This window comes from Panthera onca, chromosome A2, assembly GCF_046562875.1.
Source record: "Panthera onca isolate mPanOnc1 chromosome A2, mPanOnc1 haplotype 2, whole genome shotgun sequence".
Classification (NCBI taxonomy): domain Eukaryota; kingdom Metazoa; phylum Chordata; class Mammalia; order Carnivora; family Felidae; genus Panthera; species Panthera onca.
The window spans coordinates 3,154,890-3,180,001 of record NC_138340.1 but is presented as its reverse complement, the minus strand read 5'-3'; the positions used below and the strand labels follow the sequence as shown (position 1 = coordinate 3,180,001).

The 25,112-nt window shown below is 58.9% G+C and overlaps 1 protein-coding gene across 16 annotated transcripts; it reads right to left on the bottom strand.

Annotated features, from left to right (window-relative positions):
• Window positions 1-131: 131 nt before the first annotated feature.
• Window positions 132-24,936, bottom strand: ANKRD24 (ankyrin repeat domain 24). Of its 16 annotated transcripts, none has more exons than XM_081791267.1 (22): window positions 23,813-24,936; window positions 22,687-22,758; window positions 14,936-15,022; window positions 14,700-14,830; window positions 14,535-14,623; window positions 13,538-13,602; window positions 13,041-13,098; window positions 11,398-11,468; window positions 11,103-11,209; window positions 10,736-10,923; window positions 10,219-10,247; window positions 9,517-9,597; window positions 9,273-9,380; window positions 8,260-8,304; window positions 8,067-8,165; window positions 7,084-7,156; window positions 6,776-6,894; window positions 5,049-6,590; window positions 2,412-2,579; window positions 925-1,050; window positions 678-743; window positions 133-541 (listed from the first exon to the last, which is right to left on the bottom strand). In XM_081791267.1, exons 2-22 carry the CDS (start codon window positions 22,720-22,722, stop codon window positions 464-466), a joined length of 3,366 nt encoding a protein of 1,121 aa, XP_081647393.1. In that variant the 5' UTR covers window positions 22,723-22,758; window positions 23,813-24,936; the 3' UTR covers window positions 133-463. The 16 variants fall into 16 exon arrangements, with proteins under 16 accessions (XP_081647397.1, XP_081647402.1, XP_081647393.1 ...); XM_081791269.1 differs by having other exon boundaries at window positions 24,608-24,936; XM_081791270.1 differs by lacking the exon at window positions 23,813-24,936 and adding an exon at window positions 23,053-23,699.
• Window positions 24,937-25,112: the final 176 nt, after the last annotated feature.

Here is a 25,112-nt window from a genome sequence, read left to right as displayed (position 1 = left end):
GACATCTGGGTGGTTTGTTCCTCATGAGCTTCGACACCACGAACACAGCATTCCTTCCGGGGACCATGTGGTTGGCGCGGGGGGGGGGGGGGTGAGCACCTCACCTCCTCATCCCTGCTCATGGCCACCCTCCCCTCCCTGAGGGGGGCAGCGATCAGGCCACACACTTTCATCCTTGGCTCCAAGAGCTTTTATTTCTGGGGTCCGGGGTGCTGCCTGGCTACGGGACAGACAGGACAGACAGGACGCGGGAGAGGGGACCACAGATTCTCCGGTGGGGGCGGGGGACGGTCAGGGCCGGCCTTGACACTGGCCAGTGTGTGCAGGGGGGGCCAGTGGGGCAGTGGACACAGCCAGGGGCGGTCGGGAAGGCCCAGGCTGGTCTGCGAGTTTGGGAGGCCAGCGCGGGAGCCCGGACACCCCTGCGCGGGGCCTGGCGGGCGGAAGGCCAGTGTTCTGATGCTCAGCGGCCCTGAGCCTGAAGCCTCTGCATCTGTAGGATCTGGCTCAGAATCTGCTGCACATCTTCGTCCATCTGACCCTGGGGGTGGGGGGCGGGGTGGGGAGGGGGCGGAGAGAGAGCCTGGGCACTCCCCGTCTTCCCATTCCCTCCCTCCCCACCCCTGGAGGCCCGGAAGCTCTCCCCCCACCAGCCTCCCCCTGGAGGCGGGACTCACCTGAATGGCATACAGGAGGTGGCTCCTATACAAGGCCACCACTGCGCTGTGGTCCCTGGCAGCCTGCTGTGGGTATGGGGGAGGGGGGCTCAGAAAGCGGGACCCACCCTCCCCAAGAACACGCCCCACCGCGCCCTGGAGACCCAGAGCCCCCGCACCAGGGTGACAGCTGCTAAAATGCTGAATAATTTTCCTCCCATGGCCGCCGGCCCGTCCCTCTCCGGGGATCCCTGCCCTGTGCCCTCACCTCCAGCTGCTCCTGCAGAGCCTTAACCTGGCCACGGAGGGCCTCCACCTCCGAGAGGCCTGGGGCGGCCAGCTGGTCCTTCAGTGCCTCCTTGAGACTGAAGACTTCCTTGGACAGCTCTGTAATCTGGGGGGGGGGGGGGGGGGGCGGGGCATGAGGGGGCATCAAGGCACCCTGAGCCTGGGCGGGCGTAGGGGGTGGGGGCTTTGGACCTCTCCAGGGCGGCCAAAAGCAGCCCGGCCCTGGGTGGGGGGGGGGGGGGGGGGGGGCGGGCGCTGGGCCAGGCAGCCCTGGGTTTGGGTCCCCTCCCTATCCCCTTCTTGCAGGAGATCTCGGGAAGATGACTCAACCCCTCCGAGCCTCAGTTTCCTGCTCTGAAAAGTAAGGGGAAACACAATTCTCACCTTGGAGGGTCACTGTGATTCTGAACAGAGGTTAAGTCTAAACTCTGCCTGGCAGACAACAGGTGCTCAATAAATGCAGAGCTGTACTATTCTACTGTGGATCAGAGGTTCTCTCAACCAGGGGGCCATTCTGCCCCCAGGGGACTCCAGGAGATGTCTGGGGACATCTGTGGTTGTCACACCAGGGGTGCTTCTGGCATGGAGGGGGTGGAAGCCAGGGATGCTGCTCAGCCCCCACGGCACCCAGGACGGCCCCCCGGTGACCCGTCCCGAGTGTCACCAGTGCGGAGAGGGACAGACCCTGCAACAAATCCACCATAATCTCTACCACAATTTTATTTTCATTTTGCAAGAGGCGGTATTGGGCTCAGAGAGGTCGACTGACTTGTTCAAGGTCACACAGTGAGCTAGGGCTGGGTGACCCGGTGCCAATGCACCTGGGGCTCTGGGAGTCACATCCGCTGTCCAGTGACACGATGTGAGACTTTGAGCCGCTCACTTTGCCTCTCAGACCTTCGGCCTGCTCATCTAGAAAACAGGAATAAGGATGCCTTCTGGCTTTCGGGATTAGAAGGGAAGGAAAAGCGATAGGGTGTGAAAACCGCTCCACCCAATAGCCACAGGCTGCTGTTAGCCATCACTGTTCTGGTCCCGGGACCAGAACATCTGGTCCCAAGACCAGAACTTGGGAACCTGGGTTCAAACGCTGCCTGAACCACTGCATGGCTGTGTGACCTCGGGCAAGTGGCATCACCTCTCTGTGCCTCATTTCCGCAAATGGGGACAATAAAAGCACCAATCTTATGGGAAGCTGATATGAGGATTAAATGCGTAGTCCATGTCAAAGGCATGGCAGGGGGCCCAGCATGCAGTAAGTGCTCAATAAACGTTACTGTAGTTATAATTCATAGTTACAACAGTAGCCCGTGTGTCTGAGTTGTGCCCTCCCTTCTCTGTGCCTCCGTCTCCCATCTGGAAAATGGGATGACCTCCCAAGACTCTTTCATCTGGGACATTCTTGGATTTCCCCCAACCTCTGTTGAGTGGGAACCCCTCAAGTGAGCACAGGAGAAGGGGACGCACCTTCTTGTCCTTTTCCTTGGCCATATCCAGGGCCTCCTGGGCACGGCTCTGGGCCTGGCGTGCCCGCTCGGCCTCGGTGCGGAGCCCCCGCAGCTGCTGCTCTGCCGTGGCCAGCTGGGCCTCGGCCGCGTGACGTTCACTCTTCATGAATAACGCCTCCCTCTGGACCTGCAGCCCAAGCCCATGTGTGACCGCAAGGACATGTGGATCCCAGATGCCTGGAACCCAGAGCCTTCTGATGCTTCTATTCTGGCCTGAGGACAGTCAAGCCCGTTGTGACCTTGAGGACTTTGACTCAGGGGAGTTTGGGGTTCTTCCTGGGCACCATGAACTTTCTGACTCTGCCAGAGACTTCTGACCTGCTAGCTGTGTGGCCTTAGACAACTGACTTAACTTCTTTGTGTCTCAGTTTCCTCATATGTAAAATACGGGTAATAACAGCCCCCACTTCACAGAGTGATAACGGGGATAAAATGAACAAATACAGGAGATCTGCTTAGAATAGCACCTGGCACACAGAAAGTGCTATATTTGAGTCGTTGTGCTGTCGTCATTACTGATGCTCCTTTCTCGTTCCGTGTCGTGAAGGTTTATAGATTTCTTACAACAGGAAAGAAAACCAGAAGGCTTTGGACGAAAAGCAAACCAACATCCAAACGATGACTGCATTTTCACAAAAATACCAAGATCAGAGCAATGTCAGCTTCACAAAAATTGGTCGTGGGCTGGAGGCTGGGAGAACTTTGGCCTTTATAGAAATATTGGCTCCAGGGGAACAAGGATAATAGGTAGAGGTTCTACTCAGTACAGACTGGCTACACTTTAACAATTAAGAGAGAAAAATCAGAGGTGTCTGGGTGGCTCAGTCGGTTAAGTGACCGACTTCGGCTCAGGTCATGATCCCACAGTTTGTGAGTTCGAGCCCCGCGTTGGGTTCTGTGCTGACAGCTCAGGGCCTGGGACCTGCTTCAGATTCTGTGTCTCCCTCTCTCTCTGTCCCTCCCCTCCTCACATTCTCTCTCTCTCTCTCTCTCTCTCTCTCAAAAATAAACATTAAAAAATTTTTTAAATCTTTTTCTTGGAAAAATAATACTTATGGCTGCCACTATCGATCTCTTATACCATCATATATAGATTAAACTATTCAGTTTTCACGTGAGGACTCAAAAATATTATGATCTCTGTTGTAGGGATAAGTGAGCAGAAGCATGGAGAGGAAAATGCTTTCCTGATGACAACCAGCAAATGTGGGCTTCTTATTCACATGTATTGTTATAACACCTACCAGTTTTTTGTTTTTGCTTTTTTAAAAGAAGAGATGGAATCAAATGTCCACCATCAGGGACAAAAAATATTCCCTGGCCTTAAGAAAAGCAACAATATGGGGCGCCTGGGTGGCTCAGTCGGTTAAGCATCCGACTTCGGCTCAGGTCACGATCTCACAGTCCGTGAGTTCGAGCCCCGCGTCAGGCTGTGGGCTGATGGCTCGGAGCCTGGAGCCTGCTTCTGATTCTGTGTCTCCCTCTCTCTCTGCCCCTCCCCCGTTCATGCTCTGTCTCTCTCTGTCCCAAAAATAAATCTAAAAAAAAAAATTAAAAAAAAAAAAAGCAACAATAACTCAGCACCAAAATCTACTGGGCTCAAAATATTAGATGAAAAAAATCTTTGGGCAGGGGTGCCTGGGTGGCTCAATCAGTTAAGCTTCTGATTCTTGATCTTGGCTCGTCATGATCTCGTGGTTTGTGAGTTTGAACCCCACCTTGGGCTTTGTGCTGACAGCTTGGGATTCCTGCTTTCCCTTTCTCTGCCCCTCTCCCAGTCACTCTCTCTTTGCCTCTCGCAAAATAAATAAATTAAGTGAAAAAAAGCCTCTGGGTGTAACATCCTCCTACTTTCGGGCTTAAGCATTGAAAATGATCATAAAACGACAAGCTCTAAACAGCCCGCCAGGAACCACAGGATGTTTTGAACCAGCGGGGAAAATAGATGTCAGGTAAAACCGTCAGTGGTTACAAAACAACGAGTGGGCCCCAATCCCTGCCTCACACCATACACACCGTTCAAAGATGAAGGGTAAATGTGACTGGAATTAAAGCAACAACGTTTCTGAGAGACACTGTGACCTTGGGTGCACGGAGGTTTCATACACAAACCACAGAGAGCCCTAACCTTTCGAAAAATGATGGGGCTGGCGGCTCAGCCGGTTAAGCGCCCGACTTTGGCTCAGGTCATGATCTCCTAGTTTGTGGGACCGAGTCCTGCACTGAGCTGTTTGCTGTCGGCACAGAGCCTGCTTCAGATCCTCTGTCCCCCTCTCTCTCTGCCCCTCCCCTGCTTGCACTCTGTCTCTCTCTCAAACGTAAGTAAACATTTTTTTTTTTTTTTAATTTTAAAAAGAAAAGGAAATCAAAAAAAGAAAAGAAAAATGATGGGGTCAAAATGGCCCAAAGGTTTTTAAAAAGACACACAAACGGAACCACCCAAGAGATCCGAACGGCTGCAGGGTCGGCCATCCACCTGGAAACGCCGCCGAGGGTCAAGGGTCTATAGGATCGAAAGCAATGGGGTGGCCACGCCCCGCGGCCGCAGGTCAGACTGCCAAGGCCAGGGGGGTGGGGGTGCGGCGGCCGCGCTCACCTGGAACACCTCAGCGCTGGTTTTCTCGTGCCGTCGCGCCAGCTCCTCCAGCTGCCCCTCCAGCCGGGCCACGTCGGCCTGCAAGGCGCCCACCACGCGCTCGTGCTCCAGGCGGGCCACGCTCCCCGCGCGCTCCCGCTCCAGCTCGGCGCGCAGCCGGGCGGCCTCCTTGCCCGTGGCCACCACCTCCTGCTCCAGGCCGGCCGCCCGGCCCCGCAGCTCCAGGGCCTCCTCCTGCAGCCGGTGGTGCTCGGAGGCCGGCACGGCCGACTGACGCAGGGCCTCGGAGGCCTCCCGCAGCTCCGCCAGGCCCCGCCGGGCCTCCTCGCAGGCCGCCGCCAGCTCGGCCGCCCGGGCCTCGGCCGCATCCCGCGCGCGGCCCAGCTCGGCGGCCACCGCCCGCTGCTGTTCCCCAGCGGCCACGGCGGTGGCCAGCTGCTCGCGGAGCACCTGCAGCTCCCGGCTCTGCTCCAGCCGCACCTCCTCCCGCCGGGCCAGCTCTGCCCGCAGGCCCCGGGCCTCCTCCTCGGCCAGCAGGCGGCCAGCGCGGGCCTCGTCCAGCCGGGCCGAGGTCGCCTCCAGCTCCCGGAGCCGAGAGTCCCGGACTCGGAGGTCCTCGCGGGCCTGCTCCAGGGCGGCTCGCAGCTGCACCGCGTCGCCGCCGCCGCCGCCGCCGCCGCCGCCACCGCCCCCCGAGGCTCCGCCACCCTCAGCCTCGCGCATCCGCTCCCGGAGCCGTCCAGCCTCGGCCTCCGCCGCCTGGCGCTTGCCGTGGGCCGCTTCCAGCTCGGCGGCCGCCTCCCGCTCCCGTTGCCGGAGGGCCTCCTCCAAGCCACGGATCCTGGTCTCCAGCTCCGCTTGCAGCTGTTCTGAGGCCTCCGCAGCACCAGGGTGCAGGACGGCGCCCAGGGGGCCCCTCGGGGCTGTGGCCTCCACGGGGGTGGTCTCTGTGCCCGGAAGCTCCGCCTCCACCTCATCCACTCCGTCGGCCTTCATCTCTGCTTCCTCGGCTTTTGGCTTTGTGGCCTCGGCTTCTGGGTTTCCTCCCTCTTCTGGAGCCTCTGTTTCTGCAGCCTCGCCCCCCGTGGGTTTTGTTTCCGTGGCCTCGGTGTCTGTGGGTTTTGTCTCCGTGGCCTCGGCGTCTGTGGGTTTTGTTTCCGTGGCCTCGGCGTCTGTGGGTTTTGTTTCCGTGGCCTCGGCCCCCGTGGATGCCGCTTCCACGGTTTCATCTCCTGCAGCCCTGTCGTCTGTGGCCTCAGCTCCGTTAACTTTGGTTCCCGGAGCCGTGGTGCCATTAAGCTCCATTCCCATTGGCCCGTCGTCCCTGGTGGTCTTGACTCCCGTGCCCTTGCCCTCCCCAGGGGCCGCCTCCTCTTCTCCAGGGCCGGGCTGTGCTTCCTGTCGCTCCAGTGCCCGCAGGGCGTCGGCGTGCCGCCGGCGGAGCTGGTCAAACTCAGCCCGGAGAGAGTCATAGAGGGCCAGGGGGATGACCTCGGCTGACCCGTTTACTTCCATCTCATCCTTCTCAAAGCTCTCCAGGATCTGGGAGGTGGTAGCAGGGAGCCGGTGGGAGCTTGGGGCCACGGGGGCACAAGCGGCCTTGCCGCCACCTTCCCTGCCCTCAGACTCACCACGTGCCCACGCTGACCCCCGCCTCCCCCCGGGGACGATCCCTGGGGTCCTCAGATCTGTCCCCACCCCACCCTCCGGTGCCGCAGTTTCCCCACCTGGACCTTCTCCATCAGCTCCTGGTTTTCTCTGGTGAGTGCGGCCACTTGCTCCCGCAGCGAGGCCAAGAGCTCCTGGGCCGAGGGGCTTAGCCGTTTGGAGAGCAGAGCCTCGGCCCCTGGTGGGCGCACAGAGTCAGCCCCAAGGGTCCTGGGCCACGGGGACGGGAGCTGGGGGTCTGGAGCAGTGGAGGAGGGCCGACCTCCCTCCCAGCTTCACACTCTCTCCGTGCCTGTGGGTCAAGGCCCCGTTTCCCGGGGACCCCAGGGACAAGGTGGGCAGGGAGGGAGGACGGGGTGGGGCTCACCTGGAAAGTCAGACAGTTCACCCTCCTCATCCTGCAGGGTGGCCACGTCATAGCTCGTGTTCTCCCGCTCATTCTGGGGGGAGGGACGGGGTCCAGCTCGGGTCCTGTCCCCCTCCCCTCCCCAAATTCAGAGTGGACAGGGGTGTGCACATCTCCCACACTCCCCCGGGGCATCAGACGGGATCTGTTTGGCCCACGGAGTTTACTCAGTGCCTACTGTGTGCCGTGGGGCTACGCTGGGCCCCCGGGGAGGAGCGGCGATCAGCCCCGCCGCTGCCCAAACACGCGACCACAGCCCACTGACTGGAGTCATATGTGCGGCCTGGGTGTGTGGGCTGTGTCCTCACAGGGTCTGCGAGTCTACGCTGGGGTCACGTGTCTGCGCGAGTCCCGGATCAGGTGGCTCAGGGTTTGTGGGTTTGTGGTGAGCACGTGCGTGTGGCGTGGCCCCCCCCCCCCCCCCCCGCTTCTCCCGTGTGAGCTCCTGGGATACGTGTGATTTTGTGCTTGTGTTTTAGTCTGGCGTGTCTGTGAGTGTTTCAACGTGTGTGTGTCCGTGTGCGCGGGCATGCTTGTGTATGTACCTATGTTTGCGAACGGACGTATTTTGGAGAATACACGTGCATGTACACGGATCTGTGGCCCTGTCGTCCGCGTGTGATTGGATGAGAAGCGTCTGTTGGGCACACGTTGAGTGTATCCAGGGTGCGTGTGTGATCATGCATTCACAGACTTTTGCTGTGGTTGCCAGCTTTACGGGCAGGGCCACGCGCGGATGACCGTGGTCATTCATCTCTGTGCGTACAGACTACGCGTTTTGAGACGTGTCCGTTTTGTGTCCGGACCGTGTGTCTGTGGGCGTGTTGCCTGTGATGGCACGTTTGCGCCGCGTTTGATTGTTGGGAGTGTGGCTGTGCGCGTGAGAGACCGTGTATGTATTGGTGTGGTTGTCCTGTAGCCGCAGCAGGAGAGGCCCCGCCCACCTCCAGCAGGGACAGCCTGCTCTGCAAACTCTCGACCTCGCGTCCCAGGCTCTCCTTCTCTTCCTGCTTCTCGGCCAGCAGCTGCTGCAGCTCTTGTACCTGGAAGGAGGGCAGTGGGGGGCTCGGCCAGCCTCCAGGAGGAGACGCTGGGGGGCGGCTGGCGGGGCTGGCTCTCCCCATGGCTCCCACCTACCTGTCTCTCCAGGCTGTGTAGGGAGCTGGCCTCTGTCTCTGGCAGCTGACGGGAAGAAGAGGGGACGGGGCTTGAATCCGGGTAGAAGGACCTCTCCTCCCCGCCTCTGCTTAGTAGCCCTCCATCCCGACCGACCACAGACGTCCGTTGTGTCACCTCCTGCGCACCCGGCACTGCTCTGCCCCCTGACTCATCACGAAGTATTTATTCAGTGTCAGACCCTGTTTGGGGCCGCCCATTCATTCACTGCCTCACTCAAATATTCGCTCATCCAATAAATATTCATCAAGCATCTTCTGTGAGCCCATCCCGGTCAACCATGGCTCTGCTCACAGGCTTATAGTCAAATGGGTGACCATGAATAAAATGTACGTCATGTCCAATAGCAGTAAGCACTTTGAATAGAAATAAAGGAAACTCAGGGCGCCTGGGGGGGCTCAGTCACTTGAGCGTCCGACTCTTGGTTTCGGCTCAGGTCATGATCTCGTGGTTTGTGGGATCGAGCCCCACATCGGGCTCTGTACTGACAGTGAGGAGCCTGCTTGGGATTCTCTCTCCCTCTCTCTCTCTCTCCCTTCCTCCCTCACTCACACATGCCCGCTCTCACTCTCTTTTTCAAAATAAATAAATAAACATTTAAAAAAAGAAAGAAAGAAAGAAAAAATGAAGGGAACTGGGAAGTAAATCCGGGGTGTCACAGTTTTATATAAGGTGGACAGGGAAGGCGTCTTTGGCAAGTGGTTTCTGAGCAAAGACCCAAAGGAAAAGAGGAAGGAAGGCACAGGAACATCTGGAGGAAGTGTGTTCCAAGCAGAGGGCTCAGCACGTGCAAAGGTCCTGGGGCAAGACCAGGCCTGGCAGAGGAGCCACAAGGAGGCCCGTGTGGCTGGAGCAGAGTGAGTGAGGGGGGGAGGGAGGGAGGAGGGAGCTAGGAGAGAGAGGGGGAGTCTTCCCCACAAAACTGCACTCCACCCCAGGCTGAGCCCCAGGCCTGTGTCTCTGGGGCCCCTCACCTCCTGTTTCCTCCGTTCCTGGTGCTGTTCCAGGCCCCGAATCTTCTGCAGCAGGCGGCCCCTCTCCTGGCGCAGCCGCACGATCTCCTCGTAGGCATCGCGATCATCCTGTTGCCCCCAACCCGAAGACCCGCCATCTTCACATGAGGCCCAAGGGCTGTCCCCTCCCATATCTGAGCCAGACCTTGTCCCCCCCGCCCCCCGCCCGCCCCTGTTCCGCCCCCACAGCCGGGACACCTCTCACCGGCATGGGGATGCTGGCAGGGGGCTGAGGCGCTTTCCGCTTCTTGGGGGCCCCTCGCTTTTCGTGGCTGCACACAGAGTTCTGGGGGAAGGGGTGGAGGAAGCCCGTGGGGAACCTGCCAGCCTCTCACCCAAAGACACCGGGCCAGCAGGGCCCCGCTATCCGCCATCAACCTCAGCCCTTGCCCTCACTTCCCGTGTGAGCCCGAGCAAGACCCTGCCTCTCCCCGGTCCTCACTTATCCCAGCATAAAAGGGGCCACATGTCCGGAACGTTCCAGATCTTATGCTTTACTCCCAGCGTCTCGTTGTGCCTCGGTACTTGGTACCAGACCAAATTGTCTACGAGTTCCCTTTCCCCGTGGAGCTGAGATGATACACGGCTGGGAGAGAGAAAGAGGCCGGACTTGCCTCCTTCCCTGACTTCACCAAACTCGGTTCCCTCTACCACGCCGCCCCAGCCCCATGATTTGGCCCCGTCCCCCCCCCCCCCCAGTGTTCTCACCCACTTCTGAGAGTTATGCTGTAGATGCTGCTATCACTTGGTAACAGCATACCCTGAAGGAAGCATTCATCCCAAACAGATCTTCCTAGGTCACAACCCTGGGACAGAAGTCCACCTCTTCTCTCCCCATAAAGCTTGGGACCAGGGGGAAGGTAGCGTGTGCACGGGGACGACTCATTCACTGCTTAGGGATCCATACCTGAGACGATGCCTCGCCTGAGTCATCCTCTAGGAGGGCAGGGAAGAGAGGGAAGCAGGGTCAGGCACTCCGTTTTAGGGACTCTCTTCCCAGCCCTAGGAAGGGCACTAGTGAGCCCAAGGGACTTATGGCAGGGGTGGGCTCCCAATTCCCCAAGAGTCAGGACTTTTAAAGTAGGACTCGACTACGTTTGCAGCTGCTGATAGGAGGGACCTTGAAACTCTCAAAAGGGGAGGACAGGGGCACCTCCAGGATGGGGCAGGCACGGGGTGCCAATTCTTAGGAAAGGCAAATATCCGAGCATAAGGATGACCCAGGAAAGCAGAGTGGACCCCCCAGATTATTCTAAAAGCTCCGGGGACCCTCGAAACTGTTCTGAGCAGCATCGGCGGAGGCATGCTTCTACGATGCAGTAAAGAGGGATACCTTGAAACTGTCTCCAGCGGAGAAAGGGAAGGAGATTCGCTTTGGCCAGTGCCTGGGGGGGGGGGGGGGGGAGGGGGGCAGGCGTGCATACCACTGGGTGGTGAGGGGCGCTGAGCTGCCTCCTGCAGGAGGTGCAGGATGAGTTTGTCTCCCGCCAGGGCGCCGTAGTGGGCAGCATCCTGGCCCAGGGCGTCGGTGATGCCCGGCTGGGCCCCGCCCTGAAGCAGCACCTCCACTGTTTCGGGGCTGGCCCCCTCACAGGCCAGCATCAGGGCTGTCCTGCCAGGAGAGGGGGCTGCTGAGGAAGCGAGGGCATTCTCAAACCCCCAGGCCCTCCTCCATACCCAGGCTGCGTGGGGGAGGGGAAGAGGCAACTAGATCCCCCACCCACAGAGGCTAAGAGACTTGCCCAAGGTCACACGGCATACAAGGGACCAACTGGGATGGGAGATACTCACCTGCCCTGCAGATCCTGGTCATTTGCGGCAGCCCCCTGCTGCAGGAGGAGGCGGCACAGATCTGTGTGACACATCTGAGCGGCTATGATAAGGGGCGTTGTACCTGACTGGTGGGAATCAGGGGAAGGACGAGACAAAATGTGAGAGGCCGACCTTGGGAGGTAGGGAAGCCCATACGACTGCCCCTGAACTTCACTCCAGACCCTTTTGACGCTTTTTAACGGGCGCCTGGGATGCCGCCACTTGGTGACAGCGTACCTCAAGTACAGTTCCCAAAAAGTTCCCGGAGGCTCACCCGATCTCGGGGACTCAGATGTGCCTTGAAAGAGCAAAGGATTTCTGAGCAGGAAATGCAACCGCCAGCCGCTGGAAAAAGAGGGAGGGTAGGTAAGGCAAGGTTTAGACATTTTTTGGTGGGGGGGGGCGGGCCTTCCGCCTGGTGTGATTCTTATCCCTTATTTTGTGACAGAAGTTCCTACCTTCCCTGGGAGGGCAATAGCAAAGGTACGCCTCCCTATTTTACAGATGAGGAAACTGAGGCCCACCCAGGTGCACGGTCAGCCAGTAGGGTAAGAGACAGAGCTAGGATCAGGTCTGCTAATTCCCTGCCCCAAGTTCCTGCCACATCCCATCATGGCTCTCTTTTAAGGTGGAAGTTTGGGCTAATTTTTATGCATTTCCTCTCTTCGCTTTAGCCTGCAGTACGTGCCTACCATGGGCCAAGCCTCATACAGAGACTGGTAATGTTCACTGGAGGGATCAGACGTCAGCTGAGCCTGGGCAGGCTTCATGGGGTTTGACCTGAGTTCTGAGTCTCGAAGGTGAAAAGGAAGAGGGTAGAGGTTTCTTAGGAGCCGTGAAGCGAGAAACAGCCTTGTAAGGTCAAGGAAGGGGGGGACTGTGGGTCCAGAGCCGCAAAGGAGGAAGGGTTTCATGCCATCACTAGAAATGTCAACAAGAGGGGCGCCTGGGGGGGCTCAGTCGGTCAAGGCTCGGGTCATGATCTCACAGTTCGTGAGTTCGAGCCCCGCGTGGGGCTCTGTGCTGACAGCTGAGAGCCTGCTTGGGATTCCCTCTCTCCCTCTCTCTCTCTCTCAAAAAGAAAGAAAGAAAGAAAGAAAGAAAGAAAGAAAGAAAGAAAGAAACTAAGAAAGAAAGAAATGTCAAGAAGGCCTATCTGATTATCTGCTGTGTGCTCGAGGGGGGACGGCATTTGGTTTTCTGCTGCAATCCCAGTGCTTAGAACAGAGCCTGACACATCGCAGGAACTTAAATATTTATTGAATGAAATAACCGGCTGAGCTTCCACAGTGTGACCACTAGGTGGCAGCACACGCCAACTGCCCGGAAGTTTCGACCCACGATTAAAACCCCCAAAGCAAATCCCAGTTTATTCTGTGTTTCCAAAAGGTCAGGCATTTCTTGAGTCATGAGCGAAAGTCATTCCTTGATCTCATGGGCATGGTGGACAGATGCCGGGTCGGGTTCTGGTTCAAGCGGGCGGGTCCCTTGGCCTCCCTCAGGAAGGAGTTTGGATTCAAGGACTATGAAGGATGCTTGGATCTTTGCCCTTCCTGAGACTCCCTAGGAAAGTACATTCTGGTCACTGTCCTTACCACCACCATCGTTCTCGCCCAGGCCTGGTGCTTGGGGGTCAGACGGCCTGAGTCTTCCCCGTTTTCTCGTGGCTGAGCCTCCCCCGCTTTCTCGTGGCTGAGCCTCAACCACCTTGCCTGTCCGATGGGGTGACTGGGGCTCAAAGTGTTCCTGAGGATTAATGCTGAGCCCGGGGACTCGCGCACAGCAGGGACTCGGTGAGGAAAAAGGAGGAAGGAGGCAGAACGCTCACGGCCAGTCCCCCAGGACCCGGAGTAGAATCATCCCCAGCCCAGCACCCTCTGGGTCATGGTGGGCAGGGCGGAGCTGGGCTGCACCCACCTGCATGATGGAGGGCCGTCCATCCACTGCTGTCCACGATATCCACCATGCAGGACGCCTGGGGAGGGAGGGGTGTGGGTCGTTGGAGGCTCTCCAGGAACTGGGACCTGCCCCTTCTTGGGCTCTGCTGTATTTCAGGCTCCCAACCTATCTCTTCCCTCCCCCGTGCCCGCTCTGCGGAGCCCACCTCCTCATAGACTCCCAAGTGACTCTCTTCGCTTTTTCATGCAAATTGGTGACAGAGGGACTCTTTGGGAGTTCAGGAGCAGCTGGGGGCTTGGGGGCTTGACGAGAGCTCCGAGAGTGGCTGTAGCCACCACCTAGGGTTTGAGGAGTAGCTGGGGCTCAGGAGCAAAGGAGGCTAAGACACACCCAGGATTCAGGGAGCAGCTGGTGGGGGGGGGGGGCGCAGTTCAGGGAACTGCTAGAAGTCAGGGGTAGCCAGGGGAAGGGAGTATCTCCGTTAGGGGAGTATCTGACACGAGGGGGTAAATGACCTGTAACAGCTGCTCCAAGCACTGTGGGTGCCCATACTTGGCCGCCAGGTGGAGGGCATTGTAACCTGAAAGGCAGGGAGGGTTCGCCAGGGTTCCACATACTCAAGGAGCTTCTGGCTGCTCCCTAAATCTGTGTCAACTATCTGCGAGGACTTTCTGTGTCCCGTGGACGCCCCAAACCCCAGGTACTTCTCCAAACCGTGCTACTCCCCGCAGCTGGACACTCTCCAGGCGCCAGCTAGTCTGTGTCCCAGACATTCCCATCTCGACTATACTCCACAGCCCCCCGCTTCTCAGGCCCTATTGCCCCAGCCACGGTCCACGTCCCCAGCCACCCTCCGTGCCGGACAACATGCAGCTCCAGCCCTGTCCCTCGGAATCCCGCTGTTGCGTATGCTCCCGCTAATCCACAAACCCTTGCTATCCCACGGGCGGCCTGTGCCTCCTACGATGTCCCGAAGTTTCAGCCAGGGCTATGCTCCCCCCCTAGTTACTTCCAGAGCCCCAGCCACTCCCTTTGGCCACGCCTTCTGTATCAGACACTCCTTCAGAGCCCTCGCTAAGTCATACACCCAGACTCTCCTTTGGTTCCAGCTCCTCCCAGCTACCCCTAAACCCCAGCTACTCCCCATACGTCAGATACTACCTCCCCCTTCCCCCCAAATTCTACTTGTTATTCGCCCGTCCCCAGGTACTTCGCAAGCTCAGGGAATCCTCTGTTCCAGCTAATTCCTCTGCCTTAACCACTATCTGGGTCCTGGCCACTTCCCGCCCACGGGCTGTCGACTCACCTTGATTGGTGCCAGCTACATACAGTCTTTTTTCTTGTTCACTGCAGCCTGACAAGTCCCTGTGCCTCCCGGGGTGGGGGGCACTGAACGGAACCCCCGCTTTTTCAGCAGGTCGCTGAAGCCAGGGAGCGGGACCTGAGTGGACCTGCGGGCTGAGCCCCTGGTCTGAGCTCCTCATCCCTCCCCCGGGGCCCAGCAGGCAGTACCTGCCCCATCGGTGCTCATGACGTTGGAGCCCTGTGCCAGCATCACCTCTAGGCAGCTGGCTGCTCCCCGCATGGCAGCCAGGTGGAATCTGGAGGTCGGAGGCCAGGGGTCAGCTGCAGGATGGCCGCCCCGCATCCCTCCACCCCCAGGGTGCGGGCACTCACGCGGACTTGCCCTCGGGGTCCAGCTTCGTGGGCACCAGCCCCTTGCGGGTGATGAGGGCGGCCACCCGTGCAGCATCGTCGTTCTCCACTGCCTGCAGCAGTCGCTCGTCGCTTTTGCCCCACTCCTGGCTCTACAGGGCACACCCAGAGGAGAGTGGGGCCGGGCGATCGTGGCCCCCTCCCTGCTCCCCCCTGGCCGGGGCTCCAGGCTTCACTGCCTGCCCTTGGGCACTTGCCTGGCGCCTGCCTCTGGCGGCCGGCTTCGGGATGGGGCAGGGGCCACAGGGCGGGCAGGAGCCAAGGTCAGCGGGGCTGAGCCGCAGCTGCAGGGGGAGGTAGTCCTGGGCGGGGGTCTGAGACAGTGTCCCCCAAGCCTACATCCCCCAGCGTCCGCTCCCAGGTCCACACAACAGCCACTACCATCAATGTCCCATTAAATACCCCCCCCCCCGGCATCTTTCCAGAAATTGTCCCCAGCCAGCCCTTTAGTGAAAGCCACCTTTCCAAACATCACCCCACCTCCAAAATCTTCCCATGGGAACCCCTAAAAGGGTCCCTTTAAATGTCTTCCAGAACCATCTGTCATCTATCCTTCTTAAACTGTCCCTAAAATGCCACAATTGTCCCCTAAATGTCCCAAGATCCGTGCTCTAAACAACCGTAGCGTGAAATACATTCCAAAACGTCTTCCCCAAATTTCCGAAGTTTCTCCAAAATCATCCCCCCAAATGACCCCAACATCTGGCCTAAAAATGTCCTTCCAAAAATATCCCTTGAATGTTCTCTGAAATTATACTCCAAATGTCACTATATTTTCCCGAAAATGGTTCCTTAAAACATAGTCCAAATTATCCCCTCAAATGAACTCACCCAAAACGGGTCCCCGAAACTGTCCCTCCAAATGCCCTCTACATTTTCCAGTGTCCCCTTCTGTTCTCAAAGCTGCCTCGCCAAACATCCCCATGTCTCCCCAAATATCCATCCCTCGACCTCTGCCCCCCTCCTCCCGCACCCCCCTCACTGCCGGTCCTTCCCGGGTCTGGGGGCGGGGGTCCGGTCCTGGCCCAGCCAGGGGCGGGGAGGGGCGGGCAGGGAGGGGAGAGTTAGGGCCCGAGCCCCGCCCGCTCCCGCGCCCCCTCCCCTGGCCCTACCGCGCAGGAGGCGGCGGCGCACACGCACAGCTGCTTCATGGCGGCCAGGGCGCCAGGTGCCCGGCTCGGTGCTCAGGGAGGCCACCGGGCCGGAGCGGGGGGGTTGGGAGGGGGGCCCGGAGGGAGGGGCAGGAACGCCCGCGGGAGGGGCTGGAGGGGGCCGGAGAGAGGGACAGGGGGTCGGAGGGAAGGGCTGGAGGGGGCCGGGGCGGGGCAGGGGGCGTCGTGGGGGTCGGGCGGAGGGAGGGGCCAGAGGTGACTGGGGGGGGGGGAGGGGCTGGAGGGGGTCGGAGGGGAGGGGCCGGAGGGGGTCTGGGCGGGGCTTGGAGGGGTGAGGGTCCGGAGTGCCCGCGCGCCCCGCCCCCTCCCGGAGACCCCCGCCCCCAACGGTAGGGATCGTGCTGGGGAGAGGCTGGAGGAACCGGGAGGGAAGGGCTGGAAGGACCCGGAGGGAGGGGTAGAGGCCTCCGGAGGGAGGGGCTGAAGGGGCCCGGGGGTGGGGCTGGAAGGACCCGGAGGGCGGGGCTGGAGGGGGTCTGGGGGCGGGGCTGGAAGGACCCGGAGGGAGGGGCTGAAGGGGCCCGAGGGTGGGGCTGGAAGGGCACAGAGGGCGGGGCTGAAGGGGCCCGGGGGTGGGGCTGGAAGGACCCGGAGGGCGGGGCTGGAGGGGGCTCGGGGTGGGGCTGGAAGGACCCGAGGGGAGGGGCTCAAGGGGCCCGGGGGTGGGGCTGGAAGGTCACGGAGGGCGGGGCTGGAGGGGGTCTGGGGGCGGGGCTGGAGGGGTGAGGGTCCGGAGTGCCCGAGCTCCACCGCCCTGCCCGTGCGCCCCGCCCTCTCCCGGAGACCCCGCCTCCACGGTAGGGGTCGTGCCGGGGCAGGGCTGGAGGAACCGGGAGGGAGGGGCTGGAGGAGGCCGGGGGCGGGGCAGGAAGGACCCGGAGGGAGGGGCTGGAGGGGGCCTGGAGGAGTCAGGGTCCGGGGTGCCCGCGCGCCCCGCCCCCTCCCGGAGGCCGCGCCCCCACGGTAGGGGTCGTGCTGGGGGGGGGGGGGGGGGCTAGGCTCTGGGGGCGCAGTGCCGCCCGGGCACTACCTGACTTTCCTGCCGCGAGGGGGATGCGGCGAACGAGGCCCGCCTCCCTCGCCCCCGCGGGCTCCCACTGGATCTCCAGGGATCCGCCTGCGTCGTCTCCGCCTCGTCTGAGCTGGCTGCGGGTCGCAGGTTGACTCCGGCCTGAGCCCTCTCGGCGGCGGACGCAGCTTCCCACTGCTGCCTTGCCATCATTCATTCACTCTTGCACCCGTGGGACCCAGCAGTCTGACGAACTTGAATTTGAAACCAGGGCCCTGCACCCAGGCCCCTCACATTTAACGCCTGTGCGACCCAGTCAAGGTACTTACCTGCCTTGGACATCGCCTTCCTCATCTGGAAAATGGGGTTCAAAACAAACAGTAGCTACTGCACGCGGTGTTAGCGAGAGGACTAATGAGGTACTCTGTGCAAAGCCCTCACTGGTGCCCGGTACGCGCGATAAACACGGATTCGTTCGTCAAAGGTGCGCTTGCGCCCAAGTGCATGTCTAATGCTGAATCCTGGGACACAGGCCATAGTAGGTGGTCAGTTAAATCACTGGAAAGCAGAGTGGACACAGCTCCTCCCAAGGGGCTGGTAGGGTCTGTGTTCGTTGGTTGTTTTCTCAGACTGGGAGCCCCCTGACCGCAGGGCCAGGCTGAGGACTCCCTGGCACCCCAGGGTGGGGTGGGACAGTTGATAAACGTTTGCTGAGCGAATGAATGACTCACAAGGCCCTCTGGGCCATGTGAATTTCATTTACTGACTCTGCTTGTCCTACCGGGATGCCTGGTGCTGCACTGGGCCTGGCGCCCAGTGGTGACAAGACAGATGCCGCTGTTATCACTGGGGTCCCTGGGGAGACAGGTACACCCGTGGATTGATGAACCAGGGTGATTGGGGCTGCAATGGGGGCAGTCCAGGCCGGCTGGGAGCTCAGAGAGGACTCCTGACCCTGGGGAGTCCGGGAGGGCTTCCTAGAAGAGAGGGCATCTGAGCTGAAACTTAGAGGACGGCCAGGATCCCCCCCAAGTTAGGGGGTGGCAAGGACAAGATCACGTTCAGGAGGAATCGTGAAGTTATCGCTCGCCTCAACCAGCCCGGTTACCTGTGCCCTGATCCAGGACCAGCTGGATGAGGGTCATAACTGAAGGGTAGGGCAGAGGAAGAGGGGTGTCCCTGGGAGGAGGGGGAAACCAGGAATGTGGGACATCAGGGGAGCCACTAAAGGTTGCCAAATGGCCCACCCTGTTGATGTGGCTGCAAATTCACAAAGGCGCCAGCAGAGGTGGGGAGGGGGGAGGACACAGGGATGAGAGGGGAGAGTAGGGGTGAGTATAGCGATGGCCTTCTGGGACCTGAGTTTCGCAGCAGTGACTGCAGACAGGAGGAGGGGGCTTGAGTCCAGCTTCGTCATGTTCTGCACACTGTGACTTTGGCCTAGGCACGCTCCTCCTCTGGGTCTCAATTCCCCAACCGCTAGATGGGACGGTTAATGCAACAGACAGCGTAAAGCCGGGTTCCTCCACTCAGGCACCGCGGACGTTTCAGGGCCAGATCGTTCTCTGCTGGGGCGCTGGCATGGGTGCCGTGGGGGCTGAGCAGCAGCCCCGGCCCCCACCCACTTGAAGCCAGGAGCACCCCCCAATGTGACCACCACAGATGTCCCCAGACATGGCTCGGGAGGCAAGATCTGTCTGGCACTCTTCTTAGACACCTTTGCGCAGGAGGAAGGAGAGGTGGGGCAGGAAGATGGAGGGTTTGGTAATAAGCAGTTGGGGAGGGGTGGGTGTTGAGGGCTCCTGTCTCTCGCACCCAACCCACCAGCCAACCCTGCAAACTCGATCAACGTACCCAGTCTTGCCTGCCCTGTCACTGGAGGCTCCATCTGGGGATACCTCCTCCCTGGTCTCCTAGCCCCTGCCCTTCTCCCCCAGCTTCCTAAAGCCCCAGTCAGCTCCCATCTTCCTCCTGCTCAAAAGCCTCCACAACCTCACTCGGCATAAAATCCAGACTGCTCTCAGGGCCCAAGAGGTTCTACAGAAACTGGTCCCCGGACCAAATCCCAGCCCCCCTCCCCCAGTTTCCTGTGGCCCAAGAGCTAAGAATAGTTCTTACACTTCTAAGTGGCTGGGGGGGAAAAAAAGATCAAAAGGAAAGTAATATCTCCTGATGTGATATGTGACAATGACATGAAATTCACATTGCGCATCCATAAATAAAAGTTTTCTTGGGGCGGAGCCAGGCCCATCCATTCAGAGCAGCCAATGGCTGCTCTCAAGCTGCATTGGCAGAATTGAGGTCTGAGGGCCCTTGAAGACAAAAATATCACGGCCTGGCCCTTCACAGGGAGAATCTGCCCACCCCTGCTCTACACAGTACCCCCTGGCAACTTCCTGGGCCCATCTCCCCTCCATTTCCTCTGGTCAGACCCATCACAGTGGCCTCCTTTCTGGTTCTGGCCTCGGCGCTCTCAGTGCCTTCTGCCTGGAGCACCTTCCCTCCCCCACGGTCTACAAGGCCTGTTCCTCTCCTACCGTCTGCACTGGACAGCGCCCGAAGAGGGTTTATTAGCCGGTTTTTTCTTTTCCTCCCTGTTCTTACTAGCTGATGCCACACTGGTACCTTCCGAATACATTGTTTCCCTTTGGTCTAACCCCGCCACCTAGGATGTCAGTTCCGCACCGGCAGGGATCTTTGTCCACCTCAGTCACTACTGTATCCGCAGCTGATAGATACCAGGTACAGATTTTGCAAGGCCTGGTGCAAGATGAAAATGCGGGGGCCTCCTGTTCAAAAATTATTGAGAGTTTCATGATGGCGAGAAGAGAGCAGTAAACCAAACTGGGGCCCTACTGAGTGAAGGTCCTGTGAAGCTGGCCCTCATCTCCAGTGACTACAACAGGGCCTGGCGCATAGTAGGTGCCCCATCAATGTCTGTTGAAGGAATTAAAGAAATAGTGACTCTGGGGAACGAACACGCGAGACAGACTTTCCAGGAAGCCTTGAGGAACTGGGAATCTATGGGTTTCTAAAAACTCCGATCTTCTTGCTTGTGGGATTTTTCTAAAACTTGAAATAAGGGAGAGGCAGGGGGGGGGGAAGCCCAGGACTAGGCTCACGGCTCCCAGTTAAATCCCATCTTACAGATAGAAAAACTGAGGCCCGGAAGGGTTCCAAGAAGGCTCAGAGCGGGTATCAGGATGTGTTGGGGCCTTGGAGAAAAGGCTGGTATTAAAGAAGCAGAAAGGGTGGGGGGGCGCCTGGGTGGCTCAGTGGATTGGCCGTCCAACTTCAGCTCAGGTCAGGATCTCACAGTCTGTGAGTTCGAGCCCCACGTGGGGCTCTGTGCTGACAGCTCGGAGCCCGGAGCCTGCTTCGGATTCTGTGTCTCCCTCTCTCTCTGCCCCTCCCCTGCTCATGCCCTGTCTCATTCTGTCTCAAAAATAAATAAAAACATTTAAAAAAATAATAAAGAAGCAGAAGGGGTGGGGTGCTTGGGTGGCTCAGTCAGTCGAGCATCCGACTTTCACTCAGGTGATGATCTCACGGTTCGGTTCCTGAGTTCGGGCCCTGCATCAGGCTCTCTGCTGTCCCAGGCACAGCCCGCTTGGGATCCTCTGTCCCCCTCTCTCCCTGCCCCTCCTCCGCTCACGCTCTCTCTCAAAAATAGGCATTAAAAAAAAAAAAAGCAGCAGCAGCAGCAGAAAGGAGTGGGGAAGGACTGAGCAAGAGGGTGATGGCTGGACCGTGTCCTGAGAATTGGGAATGAAAAGCCCCGAGAGACAAGGGGGGTGGGGTGGGGAGGGGAGGGGGTGTCTGTGCGTCTGCAGTCACGAAGTCACGGGTGTTTGCTTTCTTCCCTCAGGGGAGCGGGCAGAACAAAAGCTGAACTTGACTCCAGCTGTCTGCCCAGAAACTGGAGCCTCCGGTGGAGGGAGGGACAGCGAGATGCCCGGTGGGGGGGATGGAGCACAAGCTTCTCCCCCTTCCGCCCCCACACACCCGGTCTGAGGTTTCTAACACCTGTCTGCCCTCCACCACTCACCCCCATACCTGTGTGAGACCCCTAACACACCCACTTCCCAAATTAGGAGTCTGGGTTTGCTTTTTGTCTTTTTGTTTTAAACTGCACAAAGTTTTTGAAGGGTTTGATTTTGATATAATTTGCCTTTCGAAATTAAACGATTATACGCTTTGGTTTACCACCGGCTACAACATCTCAGGAGTTCTTGGGGGGTAAGTGTGAACAGTCCAACTTAGGAACTGATTCCAAACAGGATGAAGAACTTTAGGATCCTTCCACAATGAACCAGGCTGACTCCGGGCCACATTTGATAGGGGCTAATGAGCCATTTATTCCTGTCTCTGTGTCTCTGTCTCTGTGTCTCCCTCTCTCTCTGCCCCTCCCCTGCTCGCGCTCTGTCCTTCTCTCTCTCAAAGATAAATAAACGTTAAAAAAAAAAAAAAAAGATGAATAAAACCCAAGCTAGGTGAAATAAATAAAAACAAATTCACTGACGTTACATTTGAACTTTTAAAAATTAAATTCAAATAAATGAAAGGAAAAGCGACGTTAAGCTTAATAACTAACAAATAAATAACGTCAGTTGGGAAAACTGAGGGGGCCACAGGGGACTGGTGACAGGCCCGCAGTCACCCAGCTAGTCAAGCAGAGCCAGCTGACCTGGGTCTCTGTCCTGTGACTGGGAGAGGCGAGTTAACCTCTCCAGACTTTGGTTTCTTCCTGTGGCGAGCGTGAGGTCACGCGTGACCAAGGCCAGGCACAAAAGGGTGTTCTAACCCTAGATTCTCTCAGTCTGTGCCCTGGACTTGGGGGGAGGGTGTCAGGGAGGAGTGAGTACGACTGAAGACAGAGCATCTCTCCTGGGGAGTTCACAGTCCAAGGAATGGCTGCATGGGGAGCCAGCTCCGGCCCACCTCAGGGCCTTTGCACTGCCTGCTTCCTCTGCCTGGGATGCAATTCTTGGAATATGCACATGCAATTCCCTCCCTCTTTCCCTTCTAATCTTTGCTCGATTATCAGCTCCTTGCTGAGGCCTTTCTTGACAACTTGCTTTCAAACTGCAGCCATCTCCCCTGCCCTAGATGCTCCAGTCCCCTTTCCTTTTCTTGGTCTCTGTGGCAACAAACATGCCTTTTCAGCTGTTTATCCTGTTTAGTACCCATCACCCCCCACTCAGCTGTCCGCTCCACCAGGGGCAGGGATTTCCTCAACGCCCACCACAGTGCCTCCTGCAAGCATTTGCTGAACGAACCCCTCAAAAGCAAGAGATGGGGGTCCCCCAGGAAAGTGAGTCCTCAGAAAAGCAAGCGGTCACTGGAGCTTGGGAGAATGGAGATTCTTTGGGACAAAGAAGAGTGTTACTGAAGCCAAACAGGGTGGGGGCCGTGGAGGGTCGGACAGGCAGCGATGCAGGAGAGGGCTTCCTGGTGGAGGGAACAGGAGGGGCTGGAAACTGAACAGGAAGTAGTGGGGACATGAGGACAGCAGGGGGCAGTAGACAGGAAAGGGAGGAGAGGGGACAGAAGCCAAAGGGGGGGGATTTGAACCTGTGGGTGGTGAGGAACCACAGGAGGGTCCGAACAGGGAGGGGGGTGGCCTGGTCCCTACTGAAGCCGCCAAAAGGATGCGATGAGGGGCAGAGGACAATGCTCCAAAGGCCCAGGGGCTCCTCGGCCAGGCCCCGGGGCACAGGGGCCTGAAGATGGGGGGCACCGAGCATCTCAGCGGCCTCAGACTCACCTCTGTCTTCTTAAATCGTGCCCGCAGGGTCTTCATGGCCAGCGTCTGGCGTTTCTTCTCAGCCCAGGCCACCTGGGAAAGCACCAGAGTGGGGTGGGAATGAGGGACCCCGTGAGCAGGAGGGCCACCTGCCTCCCCCTTCTCAGAAGGACAGCTTCCTCTTCCCTGGGCCATCTCAGACCCTAGAGCAGGACAGGGACACAGGACGCCCCATCCCGACTGCTGTGTGTCCTCTGGCAGGTCTCTTGTCCCCTCTGAGTTTCACTTTCCTCACCCTTAAAAAGACGGACACAATCCCCTCTTGACCAACTCGTGGTCAGTTTTCAGTGGCGTCCTTAGCATATAGTAGGTGTGCAGGAAACGCACCTGCTGAAGCAGCTCAAGCCTTTTCCGGTCTCCAAGCTCTCATCTGCGTGGTTATTCCTGCACGGGGTGCCCGTTTTTCTCCATTGTCTCTGGTAAGCTCCTATTCACCCTTCACAGCCCATTTCCAAAATCCCGTGTTCTGATGAGCTTTGCCTGTCGTCCACAGGCTGAACTCTAACTCCCCCAACTGGGTTCCCCTACCCCTAGTTGGGTCCCTTCCTGTGCCCCAGCCCTGGCTTCGTAGGCTGGAAGTGGTCTGGGCTGGTACCGTCTTCCTGAACAATGAGGGGCCCCTGGGGGCCAGGCCCAGAGCTGAGGCCTCTTAGCACAAAGGCTTGTTTGGGATTCCTTCCTCTTTTGAGTGGGATTTCTTTTTTTAAGTTTATTTATTTCGAAAGAGAGAGGGAGGGAGAGAGAGAATCCCAGGCAGGTGCCGCGCGGCCAGCGTGCAGCCCGACGCGGGGCTTGATCCCGTGTACTGCGGGGTCGTGACCTGAGCCAAAGTCACGCGTCGTCGGAGGCTTAACCAACCGAACCACCCAGCCGCCCCGAGTGGGATTTTTATGAAGGCATGTCCCACACCCGTCCATCCTGCCTGTGAATTCTCGAAGCCCTCCTCCCATCTGTCTACTCACCCATCCATCCACCCCCGCCCCCCGCATTCATCCATCCACTTTTCCACCTACCCACCCTATTATCTGCTGCCCACCCATTCATTCCCCCACCCCTCCACCAATCACCCTACCCACACTGTACTCACCCCACCCTTTCTCTTCTGCCTCTGTCTCAATCAAACCTAGAGCAGGAGGTAATAAGATAGCCAAGGGGAGTCCACAGGTTGCCAGGGCAGGAGGGAAGCCAGGGGCTTGGGGGACGAGAGTGGCTTTCTGGAAGAGGGGATGATATATAAAGCAGGACCTAGTGGCCAGGCAGGAGGCTGAGCAGGGCGGCAGCCGTTAAAAGAAGGTAAGTGCCCTAGACAGTGCAAAGGCTGGGAAGTGGGAAGTGGGTGTGTGTGTGTATGTGTGTGTGTGTCTGTCTGTCAGGGTGTCTGGGTAGCTCAGCAGCACAGCTAGGACATACACACACACCTCTCCTTTCTCCCACACACCAGGGCTCCAAGGCAAGAGGCTGAGGCCCTAAGGCGGGGGTCTCCATCCCAAGCTTCCCTCACTTCCTCCTCTCCTACCTCCTGCAACGCCAGGGACTCCAGCACCCGGCCTCCGCGCCCACGGCGGGCTCCAGTTACCTGCTCCCAGCCGGGCCACCAGTCACACCGGCAGCTCCAAGCGCTCAGCTCTGACACCCGATCGGCTCTGAGGGCAGCCGCCCCAGGGGGCCGGGGGTGAACAGAGGGAGGAGACGAGCCGGCTGCGGGGCTGCCTGCTGGCCGACGAGCTCAGGCGGGAAGACACCTACTGTTCTCTCACCACCCTCCACCTCTCCTCCTAGCCTTTGTCCTCGTTGTGTCTTCGCCAGCAGCGCCCTGTCTGCGCCCCATGTCACTCCCAACCGGCTCACTCGCCCCATCTCATTTCTGCTCGCTCCTACTCACTCTCTGGATCTTTGCTGCAACACCGCCTCCTCCAGGAAGCCTTCCCGGAGGCACCCAGGCTGAGCTCCCTTATATGGCTCGGGGCCCTCATGGCACCTTAATCGGTCTAAGTCACCACTGCCCGGTCACTTGTGTCCATCTTCGCCGCAAGGTGCCGCCTTTGTTCCCCGGTGTTTCCCGGGCACTCAGTAGGTGCTCAACACGTGTTTCTTAAATGCATCCTCAAGGCCACCAGCCCCAATGGCCTTGAGCAGTTTCTCTAGCGGTGCACCAGTCAGGCTGGGTGGAGACTGTCACCCACCTGGATAACGTTCGGGTAATTCAGGGCGGCGTCCAAGACCCTCCCACATCCCCCCCCCCCCCCCAGGGTATTCGTGACTTTGTAAACTTCTGAAATGTGCAGCAGACAGAGCCTAGACTAGAAGCACGAGCTCCCTGTCGTCCCGAGAGGCGTGGGGACCTCAATGTACTCATTTGCAAAAAGAAGAAAGGGGAGCACCGGCCG